Source organism: Macrobrachium nipponense, chromosome 35, assembly GCF_015104395.2.
Source record: "Macrobrachium nipponense isolate FS-2020 chromosome 35, ASM1510439v2, whole genome shotgun sequence".
Lineage (NCBI taxonomy): Eukaryota > Metazoa > Arthropoda > Malacostraca > Decapoda > Palaemonidae > Macrobrachium > Macrobrachium nipponense.
This window is the reverse complement of record NC_061096.1, coordinates 29,566,478-29,579,520: the sequence shown is the minus strand read 5'-3', so window position 1 is coordinate 29,579,520 and position 13,043 is coordinate 29,566,478. Positions and strand designations below refer to the sequence as shown.

Below are 13,043 nucleotides of genomic sequence, written 5' to 3'. Positions count from 1 at the left end.
ATTTGGTTTGCATATATCTCAAATTCATAGCACCATTTAGGAAACGTTTTATTGTACATATTAAAGAACTTAAAGCTTACTATCAAGCAATTTAGGAAAAAATCAGCTGTTAATTATATAAGTTTGTTTACCCCTCAACAGAAGAGAGCACCATTTTCTATAGTTAAAATATTCATAGAAAACTGGTTAAAAGGCATACTACGTGAATTTTGTTCTTAAACTTTACTTATTTATTTTTTCGTTAAATTTAGATTAAACGTATTGTTTTCGAAATGCGCAAACAGACGCTGCGAATTAAAATGCAATTTGGATAGACAGAACTAGTCACATCTAATTCTTAATTGAGAGAGAGGAGAGAGAGAGAGAGAGAGAGAGAGAGAGAGAGAGAGAGAGAGGTTGTTGTCAATTTAAGTCAAGGATGTCAAGGAAAATCCGTTAACTGGTTTAAAAGGTCCAAGTTATTTACACCAGCAAACTCTCTCTCTCTCTCTCTCTCTCTCTCTCTCTCTCTCTCTCTCTCTCTCTCTCTCTCATGATAATTAATTGGTGTTGATGATTGGCAAGGTTGCGCATGATTCCGCGGTTAAAACTGACAACTAAAATTTAGGGGGTTATTCAGTTAAAATAATTATTTTGTTCTTTTGACGGTTGAAAAAATAGACATCCTTTTAAAACATGGTTTTCGGCAGTATTTGCTCAAAATGACTGGTCACATTTCGTTGATTATTCTGGAAATAAAATCCCCATTAAGTCTAGTTGAGGAATCTTTTATTCGTTCGTTCTAAATCTTGCAATTTCATTATGGTAATGGAGCTGTTGCTGACAACTATCTTCATCAATGCGTCATTTTAAATTATGTTATACGAAATTTTGGTAAACTTATAACATGACTGGAATATGGGTTCAGTTTGGGTTGAAATGAGGCTTTTCTAGCCTCACTGTAACCCATTGCCTCTTCTACCCAGAACCCATGGTAGGGCTCAGTGATGGTCGTGAGAGCTTTGTGCCTTAATTGAATTTGTTATCTATCACCAGTTAGCTACAGAGGTTGTCCCCGACACTAATCTCTGTAGAGAAATTGGATGTAAACAGATAGAAATTATGTTAGGATTAAAAAAAAAAAAGCTAAATAGAGTCAATGGGTAGATAATAATGCTCTTAGAAATAAAAACAAAAAACTCGAAATAGTAAGGCATTGGGGTAAAACGAATCCCAAAATGTATAATAATGCACGTGTATGCATTAAATCTCTCTCTCTCTCTCTCTCTCTCTCTCTCTCTCTCTCTCTCTCTCTCTCTCTCTCTCTCTCTCTCTTATACTGCCCCGAATCTGTAATTAAAACCGTATGACAGTTGATTTATAGAACCCACCGTCAGAATATTAGATTGCATTCCTAATCAGTGTTTCACTGTTTTCTTCCATATAGCAAATGGGGTGCTAAGGTATCTCGGGAAATGGAAAGCATCATTATTGGAGAATCATATCCCAGGCGAGACTGCTTTCATTCCCTGGTTTTCATAAATATAAATGAAATGATAATTGGTTTCCAGTGATAAGATTTTCATTAGAGCAGAGAGCATTGGTGGGAGTACACACACACACACACACACATTTATATTATATGATTTTATTGTTTTTTCATTAATACTTTAACCTTTTTATTTATATTTTTACTCTTTCCGTATTTTATATAGGACATTTTATAAAGTGGAAGCTTACTATGAAAGTTTAAGGTATGACGCTTAAATCTGTACGAATGTTTCTACATTATGAATACGAAGAGTAATCAGAAATAGACAAGTAGTTACACATATCGATAAGATCGATAAGTAAACACCCACCATCCTTTGTTTGTCTGTTGTTTTTCAGTTCCTGCTGCAGTATCCCCGTAAGCCTGTTTTCCTCCTCAGTATCTTACCATCATTTATTTTTCTCTGTGGATCCTCAGTGGCAGCCAATTACTGCTGACAGAAAGTTGCTTTATTTCTTCCTGTGGGTTTCTCAAGACCATGGCTCTTAGGAAATCGCGTAGTATCTTTTCTATCTTCATTTTTATTTTTCCTGTTCATTTCTCTTAGCAGCATAAGAAAACAATATTCTTTCATGTGGCTAGCTAGAGAAGGTGCGTTCAAGGGGTCGTGATAACGTCCGTTTACTTTGTGAAATATGGCAACACTTTTTCTTTAATAACTAGGCAACATTGGGGGCTTTAATTCCAAAGGTCAGTGCCGTTCTGACTATTCTTCCTTCTCACAGGAATTATAAACTCCTTGACTTTTGTATTCCTGGAATTCTTTGATCTGCGTCAAATCCATTTTTTTTCACCGGGGTAAAGGTGTCATTAATGTCACAGTTTTATCATTTTTATTTGAAGCTACAAGGTAGCATTCTGACAAGTATGCCTTCTACGATTATGGCTTTTAAATTGTATATGAGAGACATAATATACTTATCTTCTATTCTTTCAACAACATTTTCTTTTCCGTATCCCAGTTATCGTTTACTGCTCTAATTTTTCTTTATTCATAAACTAGAAACCAATGATTTGTGGGACGGGAAGGTTGGGCGCGGAAATGAATGAAACGATCAAATCTTTTTCGTTTATTTCCATTCGTAACGATTTATGTCATAAAAAACGCTTTATAAAAAAAAAAATCTCACAAAAAAGCGTTTTAGGACTTAAAAAATGTTGTCATAAAGCTTATTATGCCATAAAAATGGTTTTTTCATAAAAACGTCTTATGCCAGTCAAAAGCATTTTATGCCATAAAATATGTTTTATGTCATAAAAAAAAGTCATATGACACAAAATATTAAAAAAGTATTTCTAATTTCAATGTCCAGGCAGTGTTTGTACTAAGACTATTACCTTCGAAATGCATTGTATTGTAATACAGATTACGGATTTAACTGGTAATTACAATGACAGTTATGACCGTGATGGCCATTATACTCTACATAATGATGCGTCAGGAATTTTCTGAAAGTTATGACGCAAACTTAAATCGCTGCTGTTAATGAGTATCCTGTTGGAGGATTGTCCTAATAGGCGATATCCATTTTATAACCGGTATAACGTTAGTGTAGCACAGGATGAACTGATAGAAGGGACAACCCGCATTATTTAAGTTTACAACCTGAAAAACCTCCAGGTAAACCAAATCTCTCTCTCTCTCTCTCTCTCTCTCTCTCTCTCTCTCTCTCTCTCTCTCTCTCCAGTGGTAATTGTTTGCATTGGAATTTACATGAAAAACTAGTTTCACACAAGGTTCCTAAATTAATGAGAAGCCAGATTATAACCGAGTGAATTGGGTCAAGTTTAATTTCGGCTGAACTGAGATTCAATATCTGATGAAGCCAATTCTCTCTGTGATTATTTAATAACGATTAGGACGATTATGACATCACCGATGTGTTTCATTACCTACAGTGCTACGGATTTATTCCTCGGTATCAAAACTTTCAAAGTCGTAAGCTAATGACCAGTTCTCGTATAAGCCACCTGTAATCACGATGTATTTACGCAGGTATTTGACTTGACGTTTACTTTTTCGCAAGATTAAATGTTATGTGATGCCACCTGAAGGGTATAATCTGTTTTTTTGGAGATAACGGTTAATATCCTCAGCCAATATCCCTAACTATTCTATGCTACTTCAGACTGGCCAGTGCATTAAAATTTTAATAATAACCTATGTGGGTATAGTGATTTAACGTGAGCTCCTACTAATCCCAGATGATTCCATTGAAAAAGGAAGGACTATAAGTATATTTCGCAAAGATGATGACAATTCCCATGCTCCACATCCATTGTTCAAGAGATTCGCCTCCCCCGTTTAGCTAAATGTTGGAACCAGACCTTTCCAAGCTTACGTAGTCCAGTGAGGAATATAGAATTAACAGACTTCAGTCGCGCAGAGACCTTCGCTTTCCGTATCGCGGATGCTGATAAATTTTCGATATGCAACTCCCGTGTCAAAGTAATTATTTTCAGATCAACACATGTCTTCGTAAAGCAGATAAAAAACTCAGTAGTCTGGTCAAAGCCATGAATAAATTGACAATAAGCTAACTTTCTTACTGCGTTGAATATTTGCTTGTTGATAAGTGAAAAACTTTTCGTCATAAAGGCATAAGGACATTGCAGATCAATAGAGCCATTCGAACGTTGCTTTTCCTCGCGAGGTAAATCTAACGTTTGACCTTTATGGCATAAGAGAACCCAATGAAGAATTCAGTGCCACTCTGACGCTCAAATAAATAGGGTCATTTTTGACGTGAGTCGGTAGCAAAACTTTCTTTTTTCTTTTTTCTTTTTACCAGCTGCAGAAAAACGACGGCATTAAAATCTACCAATTGGAATTGTATAGGGTAGAATGGAATGACTTATGGATATCATCAGACTTTAAGGTAACTGCTATTCCGGTCATAGATGAAATAGTAAAAGGGGCGTGACTAGAATAGGTTAACATATTCTCTGTCAAGAGGTTAAATTAACTGATATTCGGAATACGTTACAAATTTGTATAGATTAACTTTGAAAAAAAAGTAACCAGAGAAAGTAAGTTAAAAATATTTATTTTATGAAATACTGGGATGTATTTAGAAGAGATTGTGTACTGTACCGAGATGCACCCACTTTTCTTAAAATGTGCCAGAAGGCACATTGTACCAAAATGGTACAAATGGACTATCTCCGGCAAACCTGGGCGAGGTAGAAGGAGAGGCCAGTAGTAGTTAGAGATGGCTGATACTCCCTGTCAGGGACAGAGTTGTGAAAGGAAGGGTTTAAGAATAGGATCACATTACTCTTACTTGTATTCCCAGGGTTCAAGGTCATTTACAGTCATAAAAAGGGCTAAAGCTGGGAAGGGGAATAGTGGAATAACTAGGAATCTTGATTGAATTATGCTTTACTAGTTTACTTGGTTCAATGTCGGTCATCCTAATCGTCAAACTAAATATCTCCCTTGGTGCGGTTAAAAAAAAAAATAGAGAGAGAGAGAGAGAGAGAGAGAGAGAGAGAGAGAGAGAGAGAGAGAGAGAGAGAGAGAGAGAGAGAGAATGCAATGTGAAGCCTGCAGTTGTGACGACTATTACGTGAGCCAGACAATTAACGACCAATTTAGTTTTTCTAATTGAATGATTATAAATGACTGTAAACAATAACCTAGGGCAGAAAAAATTCCTGACAAGATTAGTATTTACTTCCCTTTCACGCGAGTTCTGTTATCATTCCAGTCTCATTCTTGGGATATTTGTGGGTTATCTCTAATTGTTGTCCACTTTAATTCCCATAATATTTTCTCATAATTCCTGGCATTCATCAACAGGTTATTTTAAGATCGTATGTGCCACATTTTAGTATTTCTGTAAACATCAGTTTTCACGTTGTTGGTAATTTTATTTATATATTGATAAGAAGAATAAATAACCTTCGAGGTTTGCTTGCTAACATCCGGGTTCCACTGAACATTCATCTCTTTAGAAACGTGATTTTTACGGTGACTCGGCTGGATTTGGGCAGCACTTTAGTAAAATTAGGTGCTGTAAAGGAAGTGTTTATTTTTACAGCGGTCAGAAGACCCACAAGATATTACAAGACTTCCAGTTTGAATCTTAACTTATCATAACCGAACCTAGTGCGCGGCGTCCTACCACATGAGATCCCAAACCTGTTAAAAAAAAATGTCATTAAAAACAAGGAAGAGAATGCTTTAACAAATACATTCTTCATCTTTTATTGTGTCACAGTCATCCATCATTGTTATTCCATCGTAAAAACGTCAGCTAAGAGTGTGTGGTAGGTTTTTATCTCTTATGATCTCGTGTCTGTCTTTAATACCCATGAAAATAGCGAGGAAACGTAAAGGCTTCTAATCCACAGCGAAATTTCGTTTCATTACTCTTGAATGGATGCGAGAATGTCGTCGTTCTTGGCAGGAAGTAGGCAATTTGATAATTGCCTTGATGATGTATCGTGAGAATATTTTCTCGTGTTCTTTTGTAAACATCACATTCGTGGATCCAGTCCATTACAGTTGCCAAGTAAGGGCGTTCTTAAGCAAGGGTTGTAAATGAAAATTGTTCCCAACGTCATTTTGTTTTAGTGAAATACTCTTCCATTTTGCATCCGCTCTGTTTCATGTATTAGTACGTAAGTCATTTTGCAGTTAAAATGATACAAAAGCCTGTTTTTATTATCCGACAAATTTTCTCGTAACTTTAACAGTTTTAAGAATTCGTCACTCACACTTTTGGCCATTGCTGTTCACATCACACACTAGTTTAAATTGGGATTTTTAAGAAGCTTTTTGTCGAAATTTATAAAGAAACAGACCATCGAATACCATTAAAAAAAGTTTATTTAACTGCAGAGACAGTGAAATGAGACAGATATGAGAAGTGGCACAAGAAATAAAATCAGAATTGACTAATTCATGAAAAGTCCTCTAGGATGATTCGGTACCTGAATACATTTAGTTAATATCGTCACACACCTGTTGGTTCTTCATTAAAGTAATTTACCTTTCTTTATCATAGATCTTATAATGGAACTCCCACCTCTGTTGCTTAGCACGAACTGAATTGCAACTAGTGTCCCAAGGTCGAACTGATGTTAATTATTAAAAAGGAAGTAACAAAAGAACTTCGTAAAGCCATTAGTCATCGAATGGGAAAATAAGTTCTTTTTATCGCATACCATGAAGACTAGAACGTTGTATGTGTTATTTTTTTTAACTTACGAGATGCTAGTGAAAGCACATGAATATGTATTGTTTGTTTAGGGGATTTGACACTGCTGGTGAGGCTTCTTTGTAGGTGCATGTGTATGATGGTTTTTATCTTTGGAATTACTTTGTTCGTGGCAGACAGCTCAATGTGCTAGTATATACATACACACACACACACACACACACACACACACACACACACACATATATATATATATATATATATATATATATATATATATATTTATATATATATATATTGTGTGTGTGTGTTTGTGAGTGTGTGAGTGTGTGTGTGTGTGTGTAAATTTTTCAGGTGACATTTTTGAGAAATTGAATTTCAAGGGACAAATGACTCATTAAAATTGAATTCACTTTAATTTGGGAAAGCGTATACAGCCGAACACCTATATATTTATGATAAGTACACCTACCCTGACCGGGGTTCGAACGAGTGGTCAGTTGGATACGATATTCTAGGGACAGTGACATTTCAGCTATCAGAAGAGAACAATTCGTTTTTCTTGTCTTATCAGATACAACTGACGATTTATTACCAGGGACATCTGGAGGACATCTGTTTGTATTTCAGACACACTGGTAGTAATTCCTTAATCATCTTCTTTGACACTTGTAATGAAGCAGGTGCAGTTTTCTGGTTGTATGTAACAAAATAAAAATGAGGACGCTGTCAAACCTCCACCCACTGAAATCTCTCTCTCTCTCTCTCTCTCTCTCTCTCTCTCTCTCTCTCTCTCTCTCTCTCTCTCTCTCTCTCTCCTGGAGTCAGCGTGGGATCTGAGGTGAACACTAAAGCTGAATGTTTACTCGAAGCTATAGAGATATGCTTGGAAATGTGATTTAACTAAAATTTATTAATTATTATTATTATTATTATTATTATTATTATTATTATTATTATTATTATTATTATTATTATTATCATCCACCTAATGAATGCATTGACTGGAGAATAACACACAAATAAGCAATTTAACCTGTTATTACAGAAGGAATTACATAAACTTTCTTAAAGCAGAAACACACTCATTAAGCAGAGGTTGGTAAAGATAAAGAATAATGATTTGACAAGCATTGGCTCATTTATAGGATGGTACCTTTTTTTTTCGTTCGTTTGCCTCTTATCTGAATAGATAAGCTATATATATATGTGTGTGTAAATGTGTCTCTGATTCTGACATCAATGTAAACCATGGGCAAAGCAGTTTACTGGGGCGCCTACCCAAGTGACTAAGACAGCAAACGTTCGATGAAATTAAAGCTAAAATCACTGGGTTTTTTTTTCTGCACACGTGTTGCTAAATATCAATATAATAATAAACGAGAAGAATATTATAAAGCAATTTTAATCAACACAAACTTTTGGAAGGTGCAACAGCGTGCCGGCAATTGTCCCCTACTATCGAGATGTCGCTAGGCAAATGCTAGGTGTACCCAGGCCTAAAGACAACCTTGAATGGTTGTGCGTATGTATGTGTGAGTGTGAATACATACAGTACAAGACATATGGAGATAGTGCATAATCCTTGACTTTCTATTCACCCAAAGGAACTCCACCACAGGCCAGCAAAATTTCAGCTCAAAATTGGAGAAATGTAGAATTCGTCACATAGAGTCTCCTCCTCCTCCTCCTCCTCCTCCTCCTCCTCCTCCTCCTTCCTCCTCCTCCTCCTCCCCAAAGAAATGTAAGTAAAAAAAAAAATAAAGTAGACGTCTCATGTCCGCAGGTGTATGGGAAAGGTTAATATATTCTGTGGGCCTGTTGGGGCATAATTCAGTCCCAGCTTGGTTGTTTCAGCCTCGCCCCTCCACTGGGAACCACCTGCCACATATTCAGCAGTCACCCAACCCTTGTACCGGATTCTGATTTTGGTCACCTTTTCGAAATAAGTTTTCGCTTTGTGAGTTTTTTACCAGATTTATAAAGCTTAGAGAAGTAAGGCAAATTATATGTGTCAGCTTTATTACTTGAAGTTAAGCTTTCGTAAGTGGTTCAGCATTGTTCATGTATTTTCCTGTCGCTTGCTTTTATTTATTTGTAATACAACGAGTTAACTTCTTTACGCTGTAAAAATCGAGGAATATTTCAACGTCTTTTCTTCTACCTAATTAAAATAGGGTGGACAGCACAAACACAGTCTGCATATCATTATCGTTTTCTTCGTATCAGATGAGCCGTGACTACAGGATATTGGAAACTTCTGATTTTTATCAGTAGTACGTACAGGATAAAGTTTCCTTATTAGGTAGGAGAAAAGTCTGACTCTGTATTCCTGACAGGTATACAAATGGCATACTTCTGTTATCTGCTGACGCTTTCTTATGTAACTGGACGAGTCATGCTATGTGCTTAATATAATGTATAAATTAAGTGTTCATTTAAATTGCATCGTCAACTGCAAAGTAAATGCATTCATGACTTTACTTGCTCCCGTTCCCCTTCTGCATAAATTAATATCAATATAACGTTTACTTCCTCCTCGTACTCAGTTTCCATTAAATTATTTTTACAATATATAGTTAATTTCATTGTCAAGGAATGAATCGAGTGGCTGAGAGAGAGAGAGAGAGAGAGAGAGAGAGAGAGTGCTATTTCGGTCATAGCTGTCATTAAAAAGGCAAGATACATAAGTAACTTTTTTATTCTGTTCTGTTTGAACGTGCTGATTTACAATCATTCATGTATCGTTCGATTTTTTACACAGGAAAGGCAGATACCATTGGCGTAGTAAACCGGAGTTCGGCTCATTTCAGTGTAATACTACACAAACATACGTTTTGGTATTGCTATGTTGTGGTGACAACGAAACGTAGGAAAACTACTACTGCAAGTGAATTCAAGTGGATTACTGTCAGCGCGAGTTGATTCTCACGCAGAATGGAAAATATTTGCGTCCTTGGAATCTCGCGGCCTAGATTATGATTTAACGACATTAAAGTTCAGTTCTATCTAACCTCTTGACATTTGCTGCTCACAAGGGCAGTACAGGATAGTTTCTTTAATGAAAAAATAATATTTATTTACATTACCAAGTTTTATCCATTTTCTTTCACAGGAAGAAAAAATGCCTTTGTATTTACACTAACTAAATCTTTAAAATAGCCTTGACACTGATTAATCTTTAATCTAACTGTGAAATATCAAAGTGCATACGGTATGCATTTCATTACAGTAACGCAACGTTTTACGAGCCCCGTTAATTATTCATGTGAGATTCATACACATCCTTTAAAATGCCCTCACACATGCGGCAAATTCATTTTGCCTTTACCCTGCGTAATAGTTTCAATGGTAATTTTGTAAGCAAGGAACTCTGAGATAAGGCTGTTAGGCTTTATATCTTGTCCGCGCAAATGTTCTTTTGGTGTAAGTATCACAACTCGACCAGATCCAACAGTTCCATCACCTTATGGCTGACAGTGCAGGATAAAACAATATTTTCTTTCGAAAGATACCTCTATAGAGAGTCAATAACAATGAGTGGCGAACTCACTGACAAGCGAGTGACCTCTCATGGCAATATTGAAATGTCTGGCCTAGTCTAACACAAGCACTATACTGTAGTGACGAAACACTAAAAGAACACTTTTTTTTTCTTCTTTTTTTTCTTTTTTTGTAGAAATTATGATTTTTTTTACTGGTAAATTACATAATACTTTACAGTATGATTTGAAATAGTATTGTTCTGAGATCTATTGTTGATGAAGTAGAGGATTTTGTATCCTTTTAATCTGTAAACATTTCAATAAGTTTTTCAGTTGTGAATAATTTTATATATGTACTGTAGACTGAAGCACTCATGCTCTAAAGGGGGCAAAAAGACTGGAGAGTTTTTGTTTAGGAATAAAACGTGTGGCAAATAAATTTATAGTTATTTTTGTTTAGGAATAAAACGTATGGTAAAAATATTTATAGTTACTAGAGAGAGAGAGAGAGAGAGAGAGAGAGAGAGAGAGAGAGAGAGAGAGAGAGAGAGAGAGAGAGAGAGAGAGAGAATAATTTTCATCTCTAAATTTTGCATTAGAAATTGTTTTAATTCTGAGTCAGTTAATGTACTGATTTATGTTTTTCAATTGTCCCATTTTTTTCTTTCTCAGGGCATACTGCATGAACAAATGTTGAGTATGCTTGCCATTATATAGTTGCGTAATAATAGCTTTTTTTTAAGGTCAAACCAAACTTTCTAATAAAACACAGACATAATCATGTAAACATTTATAATATCACATAGCACATAGAAATTTGATGAATCACGGTTATAAACATTTGATTTTATACACGTAATCTTTTAGAAATATTGAACACATCATGATAAAATCTATTGAGTCAATAGAAAGCTGGAAATAAATTGACAAAACTTCAACAGAATCATTTCCAAAGTCATTACAGACACGTAGAGCGGAATGTATGTTGTAATTGATTAGAAGCAATATGCCAAATAACAACATAGAAGTATAATAACAGATATGATAACAGACAGCAACAAGAACAACAACAACAACAAAAGCCTGCCTTTGGACATCTATTTATCTTACAGCTAAGGGGCTCAGAATGAAATCAAACTACTGGCGTATGTCTCTTATGGCAAAGTCTTTTTCACTGACGATCTTACGTTTCACAGAACTATTCTAATCCACGGAGGGAATCGTCATCACACTCATATTTATTTATTCGGGGGTTTTGGTACAGGAAAACTTTAAAGATTAAAAAAGCACAAAGAATCAAAAAGGCACTTTCGAAAAATATGAAAAATTTCAGAAAATTATCTGTCGATCTCTTACCAATCATGTTTTGTTGGTTTCTTCACAAATCTTCAAAATGTCTCGTGACTTCCTAATTGCATTTTCTGCCTGTTAAAAGAACACTTCAAAAGATGAACTGAAACTGATGAAATTTCCAGTTTTATCTTACTTTCATCAGCCTGTAGACATCCAATCTCTCTTTGTGACTAAGAACATTGATACATCTAATATTTCGGAATAACGAATCGGCTTTGAATTATTCCGTTAAACTTAAGAGGTACAGATAACTTGAAGCTACTGAATAGCTGCAACCAACCATTAATAACCGTCTTTTCGAAAAATAAAATTATAAAAGTAATGAATCAATGTTGAATAACATTTGCATCTAAGTAATTAACCACTTTGCACAAAGTAATAAGTAACTTACTTCATTCCTACTAACTCATGAATGTCATGAAAAAATTAAAGTCCTTTAAATATAATCTGTTTTGAACTCTCATTCTGCAAGTTAAACCTAAATGCGTATACCTGATATAATACATATGGTCATGGTAATTCAGTATTTTGATAAGAAAAATATCTCTTACATCCTATGACTAGACGAAGCAGCAAAGAAACACTGCGACAACGGGGCAGTTTCTGGTGAAATCAGAAGACAGTCTGGCAACACGAGAAAGTTTTCAGGTAGCACCAACGTGAAAGCAGCTGTTGTACTCGTAACATTTAGGCGCGCATGCGCAAAGCGTTACATGCACGTGGGTTTACGTATACAGCACATATACCGGTAAATACGATTTTGATAATCATGCAATCACTGAACGTTTTTCAAAAACCTTTCTCTAAATCATCAAGTGAAATCTGCCATACGTAAAGTACACACGGAAGAATTTCACAGTCGAGTCAATGGACCTGTTTCAGTCAAATGCAAAAATATACTTCTTGTAAAAGAAAAGAATTCTGCATGCACGTCCTCAACATTGTTATGGAGACAATACAACACTTAGTTGTTACACAGTTCATAATATTCCAAAACAAGAAATAGCCTGAAAAGTACTCAGGCATTACATTTTGAAGCTTAGCTCTTCGTGAATTTTGAATTTCTTTCCAAAACATCCATGCTAGTATCTGACAAGCATGCAGAAAGCGGTCTCTTGGACGCACTGACGGACCCCTCTTTTGGAATCTCCTCCGAACTGTGAGCTTGACACACAGTCAGTGACGAGAATCTGTTGACATTGCCGTTAAGTTCTACTGAGTTCCCAGAGCCTAAGCTGATGTTTGGAGTTTGGTTGTTTCCATTCACTTCCTGCAGACCATGCAACTCATCTCTTTGCGTTTCAGATGGCTTGGTAAATATGTTTGCTTCATATGGGTAGCTGCCATGACCAGTGGAAAGAGTCTGAGTACTCTGTGTTCTGTACTGTGGTTGTGGAGGCTTTATACTCTGGCAACTCCAAGAATTGCTTCTGTATACGCCTGCATCGTCACAATCTGAGGGAAAGAAATTACAGAAAGGTTCAAAGGTGTTGCTCTAATAAAGAAAAT

General features: G+C 35.8%; 1 protein-coding gene and 1 long non-coding RNA gene across 6 annotated transcripts in view; one reads left to right on the top strand and one right to left on the bottom strand.

Annotated features, from left to right (window-relative positions):
* The window catches only part of LOC135208541 (uncharacterized), a 462,510-nt gene that overhangs the window by 178,851 nt on the left and 270,616 nt on the right, over positions 1-13,043 (top strand). The window lies entirely within an intron of this gene.
* The window catches only part of LOC135208540 (prostaglandin E2 receptor EP3 subtype-like), a 198,280-nt gene continuing 196,193 nt past the window's right edge, over positions 10,957-13,043 (bottom strand). For all 5 annotated transcript variants that reach the window (XM_064240841.1, XM_064240837.1, XM_064240840.1 and 2 more), the window contains one exon: positions 10,957-12,989. In XM_064240841.1, the coding sequence (XP_064096911.1) occupies positions 12,574-12,989 (416 nt within the window). In that variant the 3' untranslated portion in view covers positions 10,957-12,573. The remainder of the gene's footprint in view (positions 12,990-13,043) is intronic.